The sequence below is a fragment of the Mugil cephalus genome, chromosome 13 (assembly GCF_022458985.1).
Source record: "Mugil cephalus isolate CIBA_MC_2020 chromosome 13, CIBA_Mcephalus_1.1, whole genome shotgun sequence".
NCBI classification, from domain to species: Eukaryota; Metazoa; Chordata; class Actinopteri; order Mugiliformes; family Mugilidae; genus Mugil; species Mugil cephalus.
Window position 1 is genome coordinate 10,852,151 of NC_061782.1, and position 18,259 is coordinate 10,870,409.

At 41.3% G+C, this 18,259-nt stretch overlaps 1 protein-coding gene across 33 annotated transcripts in view; it reads right to left on the reverse strand.

The window, feature by feature from the left end:
* The window catches only part of LOC125019307 (neurexin-1a), a 238,328-nt gene extending 223,186 nt beyond the window's left edge, over positions 1 to 15,142 (reverse strand). For 23 of the 33 annotated variants that reach the window (XM_047604034.1, XM_047604036.1, XM_047604035.1 and 20 more), the window contains exons 1-2: positions 14,893 to 15,140; positions 12,055 to 13,400 (exon numbers count right to left, since the gene is read on the reverse strand). In XM_047604034.1, the coding sequence (XP_047459990.1) occupies positions 12,055 to 12,766 (712 nt within the window). In that variant the 5' untranslated portion in view covers positions 12,767 to 13,400; positions 14,893 to 15,140. Of the gene's footprint in view, positions 1 to 12,054; positions 13,401 to 14,892 lie in introns of all 33 variants that reach the window. The other 10 variants (XM_047604033.1, XM_047604027.1, XM_047604030.1 and 7 more) reach the window with 3 other exon arrangements.
* Positions 15,143 to 18,259: the final 3,117 nt, after the last annotated feature.

An 18,259-nucleotide genomic window follows, 5' to 3' on the forward strand; every position in this document is an offset into this window, starting at 1 on the left:
CGTTTCCTCGACACCAGTTAGATTAAACAACTTCCATAAAAAGTACTCTTATTATTAGCAAGCTATTGCAACATGGACTTCCCTTGGCCCAAGAATTTGCTATTTTGAAAAGTTGAACTGAGGACAAACATCCATTGCGCCGTGGTATTTTCTTTTTTGCGCCGCTAAGGTGAATAACTGCTGACTGCGACCTTTTCTTTTTGCTGGACAGTTTTGAGATTCTTTTGACAGCCATCTCTTGAAGGTGATCAGTAAAACTGCAATGCCTCGCGGTGGTTAAAAGAATAAACCGCACACTTTTGACATTTAACTATTTTAATTTGACTAATTAAACATCCTCAGTCAATGCTGGTGTTGGGGATTCAATTAATCTTGTTATCCAGCTACTCGAGGTACTGTGGACAGATGGTGCGTGGACAATATAGTCCAATCGAGAGATTTCCAAAGAGACAGACACAACAGAAGGGATTGTGGGAGCAGATGTGCAGAAGACCTCTCCATTCTTTTATGTCTTGTGGGTAGGATTGATCCAACGGGATAATCGGGACAGCTTATACGGAAGTTCTAATAACCTTAATCCGAGGATTGATGATATCTAGGATAGTATTACAGATGTGAAGTTAATCTTTTTTTTTTTTTTTGTGATGCAGGAGTATTAGTCTTAGCGGAGGAATTAAGAAATCAATGTAACCTGAAGGTTCCAAGTATCAAATTTGTAATTCATTGTAACAGAGCTCACAGCTTCATGTTGAAGCGCTGCGTGCCAGTTTTTCCAAAGCACCTTTTACAACAGTTGCTTAAGGAAAGTAGTTGCTGATGCTCCCACTGTTGACGTGTGACAAATCCCTATCTGAGGAGTGGCTCTTGAAAAAAAAAAAAAAAAAAACATGAATAAAGCGCAGTGAGCATTAAATGCAGCTAAGCTCTAAGTAGTGTTAGCATTAAGCTAAATCCTCTTCCCCTTAGAAACGACAAGACGGGTTCCTTGTTAATATGTAGCCAGGGATCAATTATCTTGCTGTTTCAATCACCTATTTATTGACTTAACAATACATATTAACTGCCTTTCTGCACAAGAGGTTTTCTTCTTACAGGTAAACAATTCCTTGACAACTGAAGTGAACCCGCTCCAGGTTAATTTGTCCGATCTTCTCTCTTTACTGGTCAAAAGGCTTCAAAGTCACGAAAACTGCTCCTGAAAAATAGATTTCTTTGCTCCATCATTAGCATAGCGTCTTTCAAATGATGGCCGTGCACTTTCGACTTGTTTTTTTTTCGCATTTCAGACAACTCTCATGAGTGACAACACCCAACCCACAGCATCAAAGGGGTATTTTATGTTCAAAGTGAAAATATCAGCTCCTGCCTGGAATTTACAGAGTTTAGCTTCTAAACTGCTTAACTCTGTATCTGATTAAGGGATATCAAACCATCCAGATTGCATGGAAGGCACGGTAATTATCCCGCTAATACAAAGCGCAGGTATGAAGGACATCACATCCGACGGAAAAACAAAGAAGAAAGGCGCGTTTAAAGCCAGAATTCTGTCAAACCTCGTACACATATGAGAGATCCATTGGCGGTAGCTGAAATTTAGCAGCATTTCAATCAATAAATTATGCATCTCGTGATATACTTACTGCGTGCCACATATGCCAGCTTAGCACGCTGCAGTGAGAAATGCACACTGTAGCTCAGGCTAATACGAGCGTGAGTGTGTGACACGGATATCCCGATGTGTTTATTTGTGCCGTGGGACGAATCCCGTTAAAGGAGGAGTCTGGTGTCAAAGAATTTCACAAACACCCTTTGACAGTCGGGAGCAAATGTATTTAAACAAGGCAAAAATCCTCCGGGAAAATCCCTCTAATCTTTTGATCCCAATATCTGTCTTTGGACTCAGAGACAGCAGTATACTATTAATCTGCTTTTGTCTGAGTGAAGCGGCAGGAGGCCCCCAGACAGAATGACACTTTCAGAGATACGGCGCGGCCACGTGGTTCACGCTCACACAATGGTAGACGCGCCTGAGAGGGAGCGATCATTCAAATTCGGTTCATCTCCCTATACGTCGTGTCTCATTGCAGTTAAATTCATATATGTGACTTTGAGAGCAGCTGGTGAATACTGAATGCTTAAACCATGTACTCGCATGGAGCCATACATATAAATCATCTCAGGAGGATAGTATTGCTTTTCAAGTGGCAGTTACATTTTGGAATACATTATATTTATTATTTTTACTACAGTGACTCATCATAAATTCTATTATCCTCTTACCTGCCTGCAGGTAAGCATGGGCCACTCTCCTTGCACATTCAAAGCTGATTTGAATTCCCAGTGTGGTTTCATATAAAATTGTGATACTAAAATTTTACCATTTGCGTCACTTGTTGAGCCCCTCAGTTTAATTACACTTCCATTGTGTTGTCGTTAGCATTGTGTTAAGATTTCCTCCGGGATACAACTTGGCTCCAGATCTGCAGTAGTGTCTTAATCCACAAAGCTGGAGCAGATACCAAACAGACATCTCACTTTGAACTAATTGGCGCCATCACGTAGAAGTAAAAAAAGACGGTGCTCAGACGCTGCTGCGACACTTGAACCAGAAAGCCGCCCTGCGGAAGTTAGGAAAGCTAGCCTGTATGCCAAAATATCGCTCGGACACCAGTGGCGTTTGACCTCACTTGTACTTGATCCTTTTGTCTTGAAATTCAGTTCAGATAGTTTCTTTCAAACCAAGCTGACTAAATGAATACCAACTAACGACTTAACAAGGACACTACAAAAACACCCAACAAGACGAAAAGGGGATGGAAGAAGCAGAGCTTCTCTGTTTCCAACCCCAGTCATTAACAACAAACGCGCACATTAACTTACTCTCTTACAACCCTCTTCTTTCTCACGCAAATGATTTCTCATTTCCCCTCTTCCTTCTTAAGCTTTTCAAAGACAGAAAAATATTTGTAACCGTACTACATTTTAAATGTGTGGGATGGAACTCACTGTCAGTGCTGCTCCTGAAAAACAGTGATAAAAGTTAATGTTATCGTAGGAGCCTTCAGAAAAAGCTATGGAAGCATAATCACTTAAGTGAACTTAAAGATATAGTAAAAACATAAGTAAAAGTAGTTATCCTGTGACATATTACATACACATACATTTTTTTTAAAGATTGCAAATCAGTGGAAGGCAGAAGTCTTACATTATTTTCCCAGTTGTCTGTGGTAATGTCGTATGTGTTCTCCCCGATAAATAAAAAATAAATAGATAATGCATTAAAGCGGAATTTCACAGTAGCTGCAGTTGGTGAAGTTATTTATTTTAACGGTTAAATAGAAAAATCATCATAGTGGCATCTCTGCAACGCCTGTGTTGTCCGACCAGCAGCCCAAGCCAAAATTGCAAAATATTTTAGTCAAAATATTAAAAAATAGTCCTCCATTAAAGGCATCAAATTTAATTTCATCTTGATTCTGGCCTTGCAAGGAAAACCTTGAGAGTAACTAGTGACTTGCAAAACAATGACTTGGTCCCACCTCTGCTCCACTGCTTTCATCTGAACAACTCTCGCAAACCCATTAAACACACCCTCTTCACTGCCCAACGACAGAAAGTGTTGCTGCTAAAGAGTTTCCTTAAAAATGACTTAAAAATGGATGGAGATCTGCCGACCTTAGTCAGTAACCCAACTCCAAATTAAAGCTAACGCTGCGCTTCTTCTCTGCTGTGCTAAATGTGCAACTCTTTGAACACAGCCGTGCCGTGTAGGCTTATTAATCATCAGTTCAATCAGGCTAAGCAGAGTAGCAACAAAAAGTAATTACTGCAGAACTGCAGTAACAGCCACAAATTGTTACAAAAGCACGGGGAAAGAATCCTGTTAGAAGTGAGCAAACCTGCTAAATTTGCAAATTGTTCCACAAGACCTTACGCCATGGGATGATGCAGCCGAGTTGAGATTGTTACAGATAGTGTAAAACGCAACCTCTAATGCAATCAAGGAGTTGTCAGAGTCATCATATTTCAACGTTTACTAGGCAATCCCATAACCTCTGATTAAAAATATATTGGTGTGAGAAAGACACAGTCAAAGAATCGGTGTCAAAATATGAATGTTTTCACTTCACACTTCACAGGAACATGCAAAATTCAAGCAGCAGCCTGTGATTCAACTCCTGGATTAAAAACATGTACGAGCTCTATTTATATCACGTGATTACTTCCCAGATCAGCATACGCAGATTCATAAAGGTAAATGTAATATACGCTTGAGCAACCTTGGGCTATTTTTCTATCTATTACTCATGGAAAGATATTAAGCAAACGTTACTCAAGTTGCGGATTATTTTTCAGTGATCAGCCTTCAAGCCAAGGCACAACTACTATGAATAATGGCACTAAGGTCAAAAACCTTATTGTGCATCAGCCAACTTGAAAAGAACATTCTTTCCACTGTACAGCAGCACAAATGTGACATTGTTGTCTTCTGTGAATTAACATTTTCACGGCTTGTGATGATTCAATTATAAAAATAGGTGTTCCACTTACTGACGGCACCAGGCATTTTTTAAAATTTTTTTTTATCATTAATAATTAGCAGCTTAATGGAGGTGTTTAAGTTGTGTTTGTCTCGTGAGTGGCCTACGTTACGAGAAGCCAGGCCGTTCGTCGTGGAACTGAAGTGCAGGGCAGTCACAGTTATTCACTTTATCCAGGCACACTGGGCTATCCATCGCATGACATAACACATCTAAACGACAATTAAAATCCTGCGCAGTCCTGGCTGAGGTCTGCCCCGCGACTGATCGATGGTGGGCTAATGTGCAATGAAATAAACAACATCATTTCATTTTATCGGGATGAAATATGGAGCTGTGCAATGCATTTATGCTATTTCTCTAATGAGAAACAAAAGGGACAGATTTTGGGAACTTACCGACCCTATAACAGTGCATTTAAATAATTGTTCTAACCGATCAAAGGGATTTGTGTGTATGTGTGTGTTTGTATATGTGTGTGCTCGAGAGAGGTCATGTAATGTGCAGGCTAGTGGTTGGACAGAGGAGGGTTGACAGTTCTGGTGGTAAATCCTTTAATCCTTTCATCTGATCAAAGTAAGACAACAGCTTTTAAATGATTTAATGGAAAGGTCAATTTTAGACTTCAGTTTTCCCTGTAGCATGTATGATAAAACGTACAGATGAGACAACATATATATATATACATATATTGGTACGTTTCTGCAGTTTTACAATTAAATGTGCCTTCTACTCCACAGTACTGTCTGGGACAGGACCATTTATTTGAGAGGCATGTAGAACACTAGCTCAAATCTGTGTTTTCCATTTGTGGTCTGATAAAATGATGCACAGACATTTTTCTGCTGCAGTTGTTGCTTACCTCAGCTTAGGATGGCGAGAAGGCGAGCACCCGCATTACCTTGGGGTGGAACACTATCTCTGCACTTGCTGGAATACTGAATTGTCTGGCAAAGGTGACTTTTGTTGGGATCTTTCGTTCGGGTTATCTTAGAGCCGAGGCTTCACACAGTTTCAGCACGGACAGCCGCAGTGGGAGTTACAGTCGAAGAATCGAACTTAACTCGACAAATGCTGTTTCTTAAAAACGTGTCTGACAAAGTCATGAAGTTTGAGGTAAAAGGTTTCAGAATTAACTATTGGTTTGAGCTGAAATACATACCACAATAGTTCTCCTTTGCTTTGCCTAAGTAGGAAAGAGAAACAGATTTTTTACTTGCCCTTTTTGTTCCATCCTTTTGTTTCCTTTTCTCTACCACACTGACAGAATAATGTTTGACACACCAAGGCCAAGCATTCACATTTTGTTGCATTTGACCATGCCTCTTTCTCTTCTTCATTTATCCAAGCTTGTTTTAGCTCTTTGTACTTTGCACCTCTTTAATCTCAGTGTAATTTAGTTTTGCAATTTAATTTAACTTTTGATTCAACTATATCTAGACAGATTTAAAGCTGCACTAATCTCCAGTACATTTTTACTGTGACAGCCCATAAATTCACCTCGCTGTAATGTGATGAAATGCTCATAGAAACAAACTAACAGAGTCAGCGCTGCAGTTCCACGTAAAAACTTTGAGGACCCCACTGCACACCACGCCTGTTAAACGCCACACATCAAACACAAATGCCAGCAAGTGAAGGTCAACCTATGTTCCAGTTTTGCTGGCCATTCTCGCGCTTCTATCCGTATAGAGTGAAGGATTATGAGAATTTAACCAAAGTGGAGTGGAGGTGGAACCATGTTGTTGTGCTGTCCCACAACGAGCTAACGGAGCGTTGCCCTTGAGGGAATGACACTATGTGTAGGTCAAATGCTGACTGATTGAAAGGTTGACTTGGAATTCAAACGAAAACACAACTGTGAAAACAAAAGGGCAACTAAGGAGAGAGGCATATGGACAATAGGTACACAAAAGAAAATTTGGTTTCACAGTGTCCGGTCTCCTCAACTGTGGGGGGAAACTGAAAGACAAACAACACAAACATGAACGAATTTAGCCTTTATTATTGACACTGTCGCCAAGTGGCAGCGGACACCTACAACAGGAGGACGTGTTTGCAGAGGTCCGCTTGGAGCCGACCCGTAATGGGTGGACACAGTGAGTCATTGAGAGCTACACAGATCAGCCACAGCATTAAAACCACAGACAGGAGAACTAAGCACCTTGTGACAATTCAATGTTCTGCCGAGAAATCTTCGGACCTGGCTTTCATGTGGGTGTTACCCACCCACCTAGACCACACCATGCACCTTTACCCCATAGCAATGACACTTCTCGATGGCAGTAGCCCTTTTGCAGCCCCCAGCAGGATGCAGTATGACACAGACACACGCACAAAAACGGTTTACGAATATTTTCTCTTAAAATAAACATGAGAAACAGCACAAGGTGTTGACCTGAACTCCAAATTCACTAGATCCCAAACTGAATCAAGTATCTGTGGCATGATCCACAGAGGCCCCTCCCCTCAGCCCCCCACTAACAGCATCCTGTTGCCAGACACGCCACAAGACACCCTCAGAAGAAGGCCCATGTCCAGTCTCTGATGAGTCACAGCTTTTATGGAGGCACAAGGAAGACCTACGCAATAATAGGACGGTGGTCGTAATGTTATGGCTGATGGGTGTGTAGCCAAGAGCAACATTCCTTCTATTTAGTGGGCAGCCGGGAACACGACCCTAACTGAATGCTAATGCCGATTGTTGATTCAGGTCTGCAGTCTGCGGCGTCACGCAGGGTTTGCCAACATGTCCTCCGAAGCAATTTTATACAATCAAGTCATATTTGCTAAGTTATAAATGTTTCATTCACTGTGAGCAGCTCGACTCTATTCTCTATGTCAAACCAATCAGTTCGCTGAGAAACCGCCTCTTGAAAATCTATCAGGAAAAAAGCTTTTAAGCTCGTTGTCGCAGTGACGGAAGGAGGCGGATGGTCAGCTACGAGAGAATAACTGTAACTGAATCTCTGCTCGCGTATTTTGCATAATTCCATCAATCACAGCGGGGGCCTGACACACACACACATGCACACACACACGCACACACACAGAGGGGTGTTTCATTCCCACACTGTACTTCGTGGGCGCCAGAGGTGACAGCAACAGACACCAGCGCTGACAGATTGCTTGTTTGTCTTTGTTGCTACTGTTGTGTTATCCTGAGGATCTAATGACTTCAGTTCAATAGCTGTAGAAGATTAATAATAATAAGAGGGCAGATGTGTGATTATCAATAGGGACCTTCGGGAGGAGCTTAAAATGAGGCTCCCCTTTTGTCACCCACCATTTTGAAACTAGCGAAATTAGTTCTCCATTCAGGACAACTCCTAAATTTGGAAAAAGTGACTCCTTTGTCACTGTCACTGCAGCGCGGCTAAAATTAGGATGAACAGTTGAATATTCAGGGTGAATTTCTATTTTTTTCTTTCCTTGTGGGTTTTAGGACAAACAGTCAGAGTGGGTTTACTATGTTCATCAAAACGTTCTTCATCATTAATCAGTAGTTGTGACCATAATTACTATTTTATGCATTACTCATTTTCACATTGCGGTAATACAACCAATTATTTTTTTTCATGGGTATAAAACCGTAAACATCAGTTGCCACCCTGTTGTGAAAATTACAATCTCTGCTGCAGATTTCTTGATGCACTCATTCACACAAAAGGAATATGTAGACGTACAGTGTGAAAGCAACAACCGCAGTTTTCAGTGCGTTATTTGATTTAGATCCATCCCTAAACGCAACCTTGAAAACTGGAATATTTCACTTCAAATTACCCTGATGGATCTGATTCGTGTGAAGTGTTTATGCCAGGCTGGTATCAAGGGGGTTCATTTTTTGTGACTTTCCTTTTAATTCATTTCAATGATTAATTTGTGAAGTGGTGTGCTCAAAAGGTGTAGTGCGTTCTCCAGATCCTGTCTCTGTAGTTCCTGTTGAATGGGGCAGAGGTGAACACGTTCATTCAGATTTGAATACTCTGTAAAGGGGGGCGGAAAACGAGGTTAGAAGCAACTTCGGACTAACGACATGCTAATAATATACCGATCAGCCACAACATTATGACCAACAGACAGCAGAAGTTGATAACATTTACCATCTTGTGAAAATTCAATGTTTTGCTGGGAAACATTGGACCTGGCGTTTGTGGATGTTACTTGACATGTGCCACCCACCAAGACCAGACCAGACCAGGTACCCCCACCCCATAGCAAATGATGGCTTGATCCACAGAGGCCCCTCCCCTCAACCCATAGGACCCAAAGGCCCCCACTAACAACATCCTGTTTCCAGACACCAAAGGACACCCTCAGAAGGCCCATGTTCATCATCTGATGAGTCACAACTGTTCTGGAGACACAAGGGAGACCTACACAACACTATGAAGGTGGTCATAATGTTATGCCTGATGGGCGTGTGTTAAATTGACAGCAGTCAAATATAAGTTTGACTCCAGATCCTAAATGGGGTTCTGTTACTTATTTATTTATTTAGCCCAGTGTCTTTTTGCATTTCTACAGCACATATCTACCATCACTATAAATCCACAACCCGTCCTGGGTGATGATCTGCTTGATGAAGTACACAATCTGGTCTTGTTGCTGGGAGCAGGTAGTGTTGCCTGTGTCACAGACTTCGGTTAGAATAACAGAATGTATAAATAATAAAAAAAAAGCTCTCTCTCTAGTCAGGGTTGTTTTTTCTTCCTTTTGTGTTAGACTGTGGGCAGACACTGATTCACTATCCCATCTTGTGGTATTAAGTGGTATTATGGCACTTACGTTTGGCAACTGTGGCCCTTGCTGGTAGTTATCTCTGCACCATAATTACCATAATGTCACGGTTTATTGTTACTATTATTTCTTCACACCATGTTTTAGCTCTTTTTCATATTTTGACCATATTGGATTTTGTGTTTTGAACAATGTTACCAATCATCCCTTTTAAATCAACAGTCTTGTTTGTTTTTTTGTTTTTTTTTAAATACAGTCAGTGTTATTCCTAAATTGTGCACTTAAATCCCCCTCCAATGTTCTTGAGTCACTTACAGGATCACAAGTAATCCTTATTCATAAAACCAATGGTTGTTCTCTCATTAAAGCCACAGCAGTATATTTAGAGAGACTGTAATCCAGCTCGTCTGATACGATAACACTGAAGCCGACCTTTGGAAATGAGTTTGCCTTAGTGAGACAAAGGCAGAATACTCCAGGTCAAAATTTATAATTTAATCTTAATGAATGTCATTAAAAAATCAGAGAAATCCATCTCATCAAATTAAAATCGAAACTTAGGGCAGGAACACTGACAGTAAATCACTGCTTATGCATTTTGTACAAGGGCTTTACGAAAGTTATTCAGCTACTTCTGCACGTCACAGGAAAATAGAGGCGTGACAATGTTACTGGTGATCAAACGCGCTGTTCACACTACGTTGACGTTGAAGGGACGCTCAAGCACTTGTTGACGTTATTATGGCATTCCTGCTATATCTGCCAAGCTGGATTGTTTAGGCTGAAGTTGTAATTAAAAAAAGGGATAAATAGCACTGGAAACTGGATTTCATTACACGTTTTAGAAAGAGCAAACTGGAAACTTTGGGGAGAGTGAAAGGAAGTGAAACAAATGAGAGACGAGCTAAACTTTGATCTGTGACGCATCACAACTGTCCCACTGTGACATGGGTCATTGACCTGTGGCCAGACTGATTTCTGAGGCTGATTTCCTGTTTTCAGTGTCGCCTGTTTGGATGTTCTCTCCGGACCACGCAGGCCAAAGCATAAAAATAAAAGCAATTAAGAAATAAGTCTTCACTTTCCATCAAATACAAATGTTACGATGTGCTGCCTCAGTGTGGGAACATATTTCTTAGAATTAAACTGAATCACTAAAAAGTTCAACCTGGTGAAATGATATGCAAAATTGAAACTAGCAAGTCACTGCAATGACAATGGCAACGTTAAAGTAAAATACTTGTAATCAAAGACCGTCTGCTCTTGATAAGTGCAAGTAAAACAAACAATGATACCATTTGGGCGGCACGTCCGACTGTATTTACTGCCACAATTCATTCTTGATCGATATTTATTCATGGCGCTTTGACGCAGAATGGAAAAGCAGCGCGCCATTTCCCCCTGATGTGGAGTCGTTTAAATAAACAAATACTTAAAGCTGCCCGGCACTGAGAGGCTGTTAGTGAACTACGGCGACAATCATTCATTGTGTCTGAGCATGAGGTCGGTGAGAGACCTTCCGCTCCTTCTCGTTGTTACGACACCGTCAACAAAACCGGAATGAAGCAGAAAATCAAATGTAGCCTACGCAATACAGCGCCGTATGAGGAGGACATTTTAATTAGTGGCGTTTCATATTTCCCTCAATAACAAAGGGCAATTAGATAGGAATATCTTATGCTGCAGTAGTAAGTTATTCAATGCTGGCGTAATGAGCATATTGTTAATAAAAGATTTATGTGCTTGAATAAAGATACACAAGCTTATGAAATGAAATGTAAATTAGAAATGGCCAACATTAGCTGCTATGCTTGAAATAAGACTCAAAGTCTGAAAAATAAAGAATAACACGTATGCACTCAGTGCCTTCCTCCATCGCCTGACCAGCACTCCTCTCCACCACAGCAGTAAGCTGCCAACCTGTGGGAAGCACTGCACTGAATATACCCTGAATAATGATACATCTTCCATATAAGCAACTAAAAGAGTTCCCGATGTTATGATTGCAATATTGAACCATGACAGACTGATGCTACTCTTATACCTCAAAGAACCTCTTGTTCTCTTTTCGTATTGATCTGCTGGGTCTCCAGCTCTTTTTTATTCTCCGCTATTACACGGCTGATTTTGTAGCAGCCAGAATTATTAAATCAATCAGACACACGGTTCCTGTAGAAGTTGTGGCCTCTTTCTACTGTTGGTTTTTTGTTTGTTTTGCAGAAAATTATTCGATAATAAATAACAATCCGGTACAGTTTTGCAAATGATATGCTCAACTTGTAGCTGACGAAAAACCCTCAATCAGTCATTGTCTGTCTCCGTCTCTTCTGTTGCCACCGATACAGGTCCTTTGGAGGCTTCCCATCTTATCTAGTCAATGAGATCACTCATGTTTACTCCATCTGACTCGCAGATGATTACTCTTCCATTTGAGGTAAGCCATTGGAGATGTTTCATAGGTCAACCAATCCCCGCAGACCTATTTGATAAGAATGGGAGACACCTTTGGGGACGGAGAACACCTTCATGTTTTGCTAATGAGGCCTTGCAGGAGATTGACTCTTTACAAACAACCGTATTGCACATCAGTGGCACACACGTCTCAGGCAAACAAAAGGCTTTAACTAAATAGAGGAAGGGAATGCATTACTTTAGGACTGATAGTAATTACATTAGGGTACTTGGATTTGTAAAAATCTATTCCAGACGACTGAGAAGACCAGAGAGGACACGTTGTACTGAATGTGTGGTACAAGCTGAATCCATGTCTTACCTTCACTGCAGTCCTTTCCTTGGAAGCCTGTCTGAGTGCAGTCACATGTCGGTTCATTGTTAATTAAACTGCAGACTCCTCCGTTTAAGCACATGTTGGAAGTACCACAGAGGTCCTTCAAGACCCCTTCACTGTTGATCATTTCCGACTCCGTGTTGTTGACCTTTACGTCTGTTATCCATCCAGTGAAAGGCAGCTGATCCTTAACTGCGGCTGACGTCAGTCGTAGCGCCACGGACTGTAACTCCGGTGGTATTCCACCAACAAACAAGTGGCTGAAAACAGTCATATCCCGCCTTTTCGACTTCACCTCGACCCACTTCATCTCATTGTCCACCATTAGGGTTGTGTTCTTAAAGTTTCTCCTTATCGTGACCGTGTGCCACTGGCTGTCGTTGACCGCTGTGTCGGACACGACGGTCGCAGGCTCGGCGCAGAAGATGGAGAAGCGGAGGCTGAGTTTGCCGTTCAGTATGAGAAGTTCTAGAAAGTCACAAAATCCCTCGTCATCGAAGTAGACTAGCAGCCCGTGGGAACTCTTTGTTTTCATGTTGAAGCTCATTTCGCTTTCGCAGCATGCGTTCCACATTGGAAATCTAGCCCACTGTCCCTCCGCACCTGTAAATTCTAGACAAGTGCCTATTTCTACAAAGCAGCAAATGAGCAGCCCAACCCATATGAAATGGGCACCATGTGGCTTTTGTAAAACCATTGTGCGATAACAAATTCTGCAGAATGCAGGTTGGACTTATAGGGCTGAATTTACTTAGATGAAATGTGTGTTGGGTTTACTGTAGACTGGCATATAACTGACTGTCTACATGGATATACAAGCGAAAACTGATGCATGGTAAGAGGAAAGATTAAATGATTTTGTAGATTTGTGTGTCAATTGGAATGGCAACCACTTGTATCCTGGCGCAAAAACCATTACCTCACGCTGTCCAGGCCAGTGGCCAAACCTCTCACTGTTCCCGCCAAAATAGTTCGAACGATTTAAAGGTCCTCTCTGCCATGGCTATTTAGAGCAGATCGACAGAGATTCAAATATCCAGTGGGCACGCTCGGTCTAATTTATTTAATTATGGAACACTTCCTCCTGGTGCCAGTTAGCGTGTGCGAGGTTTCACTTGAGTTGAAATGGCAGCTTTAATCGTCATGTCCATGCCAACGTTCATTGGCGGGGTAGCTGGAAGCCTTGCTCAGGGCTTTTCACCCCGCATCCTCTGTAGCAAAGAGGGAAAAAAAAAGATGCCATATGGAGCCACGTTGGCTGATAAGCTCAGCAAAAGAAGCAGTCTGTCTGTCTGTCTGTCTGTCAAGGCAGTCCCCAGACTCAGAGCTTTCTGCAAAAGAAAAGCAAATTTAATACAGAATCAGCATTTTCACCGTATCTGTTTCCAAATCCACTTTGGCCAAACCCTTAATGAAAAGTTGGAATTAGGTCTAAGATTGTGGTGTATCTGTCCAGGAATCCTGAAAGGCCATTCTTACTAAAAACACTGGGCCTGCCATTAGATTAAGATCAAAGGTAGGCTTTCCAGGAAGCAAACAGCTGCACCTGACGTTCAGAATCTCTGAATCCACACATTATTTGATCCCAGTGGCCAAGTGTTGTTTGTCTTGGAACATGCAGTCCTTCCAAGATGTGAACATGCACTCTCTCTCTCTCTCTCTCTCTCTCTCTCTCTCTCGAAAAAAAAAAAAAATCACACTTAAATGCCCGCAGACATCAAAACCATTTCAAAACCCGCAATTCCAGTCACACCGAAATAAAAACAACAACAGCAAAAACGCAAATTTATGAAATAACTTTTGCTCCACACAACTTCTGCAAACGCATGATCAGCAGCATTCCGATGTACGGTATAGCAGCGTGACTGGTCTGCCCCTCAGTTTGAAGACGGGAGGAAAAAGTGCGTCATTTGATTCACAAAGGTTGGTTTGTGTGAGACGAACCAGTCGGGCTGCCGCTGGTTCTCAGTCAGACCCCCAAATATACTCCTTTATTCCATTTGCCTCGTCAATATTTCCTTATCCACTAGAAAACGCACTCTGCACTCTGGCTTCAAAATGCCAAATTTGCGAAACAATTTGAACAAACATACAGTAACTCGGTTTAAAATCAATTAGTTTGCATTTCAAAAAGAGAGATAGAGAGAGAGAGGGAGAGAGAAGGGAAAAAAGGAACGATCTGCGCTGGCTGTGGATCGGGTTTACTCGGGCATTGCACTTTACACAGACTGAAACATCTTCTCAATAAACTGCAAATGTGACGAATCTCGTGCTCCCTCTAATGAACGGAATAACCAGAAGACCTGTTTTGCCCAAACGGCACATCAGTCGCCATCATCTCATCAATAACATGCCCCATACCTTAACATCTTACCCTGGATGACAGCTGCGAAGAGCGCACTATAATTAGAGCGTTGCTTTATTCCAACATCTGCGGCATTTTATCACTGGCACACAACTATAAATTCCTTGTTTAAAAGGGGAAAAGGAGAGGCGTTATTTATTTATTTTCTTTTACCTTTGCGCGTATACCTTTACTTCTACGGGACACTAAATAGTTGGCACAGGAGAGAAACAAATGCTATTTGACGCCAAACAACGCGGGCTGAGCTCTTATACATCACCACTGTCCATAATTTCGGTCTGTTTTTGAGAGCCTCAGATCCTCTACACATCAAGATCTGCTTTCAAGTGAATCACAGCATCAGCCAGAGAGAGGGGGGGAGAGAAAGGGAGAGAGAGCGAGAGGGGTCCACTTTCACTCTAACTCCACTAAAATCCTCACAGGCTTGCACTGGTAGGAGGAGAAAAAAACAGAATTACCTTTAAATATTGTGTCCTCCAAATCTGTTTTCCAGATAGAAAAACAAAACGCAACTAAAGGGGAAAATTAAAACCCCCGGACGGAGGTAGTTGGGAAGCGCGGGGCTGGAAATCCAGTTATCTTTGCGGACGAGAAGGTGCAATCTGGTTTCTCTGTTGAGCTTATCCAGCGACTGTCAGGAGCCACAGACAGAGCGGATCACGTGTCTCTCCGTGATGTCTACCGGGGAGGGGCTGAATGCAGTACCTTGGACAGCGCCTCTGCCTCCACAAGCGTCCGTCCACACACATTTACGGCGCAGGCAACTTTGGAGATAAGGCAATAGTAGACGTGATCGCGCCGAAGGACTCAGGGAGGCAGCCAGAGATGGTTTGCGTATACACACCAATAGCATCTATTCTGATCTGCATATAAATAAAAATAAAAAAAATAAAAAATTAAGAAAACATGAAAACGACCAACCGAGAGTTCTCAGTTTAGTGGTTGATAATGAGATCCAGCTGAATGATGCTCAGGGGGTGTTTAATGCTCCTGTCTCGAGTAGTACTTTATTTTTTTTATGGCATATTTAAACTTCATCTTGTATTTATTACTTTCCACAGCGTATTCAATGAGTGTCATACAGTATTTCATACTTAATGAATTATAATGGAAATAACCTAAATCTTAGTCAGTTGTTTACCATCTTGCTATATTATCAATGTGAATAATAATAATAATAATAATAATAATAATAATGTTTTTATTCAAATGTGTGTTGCTGGGTCAATATTTGCCCTCATTCTTTTCATTCTTTTTTTTTTTCTTCCAATGTTTGCTTCTGCCACAATCGGATGTCTTCGGCCACCGTTAACAATGAAAACTCCGTAATGCTAGTGGCATATGATGATAATAATAGTGCTTCCAGGAACAATTTTACATTTGGAACAATTAACTGAAATGTAGAGGATGTGGGCTGGTCATTGTAGTAATACACAGGCCTGTGATTAAGGCAAGCATAATAGATCAGTACATCCACAATGTGTCCTTGAACAAAGCACTTAAAGCTTGAAGAATGAAATAGCAGCTCAGTGAAACAGAAGAGAAAAAAAAAAAAAAAAAGATCCTCATATAGCTATGGCAAACACGACATCACCCAGGCTGACTGAAGTATCTGCAAATGTCGCCCTGTGAGTGTGATGAAACAAACAAGCCTGTGACTTGAGAAAGTCTTTAAACTGACGTTTGAAGCTTCAACAGGTTGTTATAACATCCCAGAGTCACTAAAAACTGAGGTGTTTCTGTTTGTATCTTCTTTCTAAAATGCATTTCACAGCAACTTATAGGCTCAGACACATTCACATTCACGCACATTCACATTTGATGGGACCTTTTGGAAATAAATATGTGCGATAGTCAATGGAGGGAGAGCAACCTTTAGACTGTTTGAATAGGGCTATAAAATTACACCAAGTAGGTTTACCATTTTAGATAGGTAGATAGGTAGGTAGATAGATAGGTAGACAGACAGACAGACAGATAGATGACTGAATTTTGGATGCGTTCTGGGGATCTTGAGGTATATGGTTGCCAAGATTAGGTAAGAATATGTTTCCAGAGTATATCACTTGGCACAAATATCATGTACACATCATAAATAAATCTACATTGGACCCATACCATACAAAACTGAGCATGCCTGATGCATGTTTCATCTACAAAAGGCGGCCCAGGCTCCAGAATTTATAGGCTCATGTCTGGTGCAATTGTGGTGCAATCAGTCTTTCAATTCAGCGAAGCTGTCTTGTGTGCGTCATGTGACCGGCAACCTCTAACAAAGGCAAAATGAAAGGCAAGGAAGGAGAGGAAATTGCATTGTTTTCATGGCACATTTCATGTGAACAGTTCGGGGGGGGGGGGGGGGGGGGGGGGGGGGGGGTCTCCATTTATGGACGTTTCTTTACTTTCTGCCACCGTTTTCCTTTAGGCCCAATGAGTTAAGAAGAAACATGATGAGAGGCTATATATGAATACTGGTGGAGGCAATGGGGCACATTATATGAATGAACAATATGTTTGTATTTATTTTACATTTTAAGACAAAGAGTCAGTACAATTTATGTACAGACAGCATTATATTTGTCTTCAGGTACGTTTCAGTGAAGCTCCTTAAAAAAGAAAAAAAAAAGTTTCTTATAATTTCACTCCTTCAGTCTGGCAATGAAATATTAATGCTATCATTAATCATTGACACTTTATTTGGCAGTAGTATTAGCTTCTTGGCTGTATCTGCTAGCTGCTTCTACAGTTTAAACATTAAAAAAAAATGTTTAAAAAGTATGGTATATCCTGAAGGAGGGTTTATTTCAGAGGACTGGTCAATGCCACAAGGCTCACTTTTAAAGTAAAGCACACTCCCAAACTCGAATTTTCCATCAACTTTACAAGAGGAAACAAACGGGGGGGATATGTCTTTTGGAGGGATAAGGGACTGTAGGACCTAAGGTTTACTCAAAAAGGGAAACAAAACACACAAGTTTTGAGGTTACCGCATTGCTTGTGTCACTGTGATGACAGATTGAGGAGAACACAGAGATAGTGCATTCAAGATTAATAGAGGTCGGAGCTTTCTGGCTTCACGCTGGAATAAGATAAGGCAGCTTTTTGTTCATACATTAATAATGTCTCACTTTCCAAAGTAATCCACATCAAAAGTTTTAGAATGAGTTAAACTTTAAAACAAATTCATGAGCAAAAGTAAGTAAGGCTAATTGTTTGGTTGTCCTTTTCTTTCTTTCCCCCCCTCCTGCTGCCGTTGCTCTCCTTTGTTGCAACAAGCCGTGACTCACAGCATCCAGACGTTTCAGATAGGTTGTCGAAAGGCCACGTACTTCTCAGGCGGGATGGATGGTGCAAAGATGTAGCAAAGGCAAAAACAAGCGGTTTCGGTTTGTGGCATGCGCTCTCTGATTGTGGACTTTCTAGATGCATATTGAGCTGCTTAAGTTGACTTAATGGTTATAGGTTGATGCATTTGAACACCTAGACCATATCAGCAATGATACATGTGCATATATACATCTGGCCCCTTTACCTGTCTTTGTGCTGAGCTAAACCATCCTGGTCAATCTTACTGAATGCACAGTCATGAAATTGATATTGATCCGCTCATCTAACTCCCGGTGAGAAATCAAATATATCTCCTCACATTCCTGGAGCAGACCCCCGCCTCACACTCAAAAAGAGTTAGGCAGCATTTTGTACTGAAAAATAACAAATCCTTGTAACATCAAGCCTTTGGATAAATGTTTATAGCTTGTTCTTTATAGTCTGAGGCCACAATCACTTGGTACAATCTAACATAGTAATCACAAATTACACAACAAA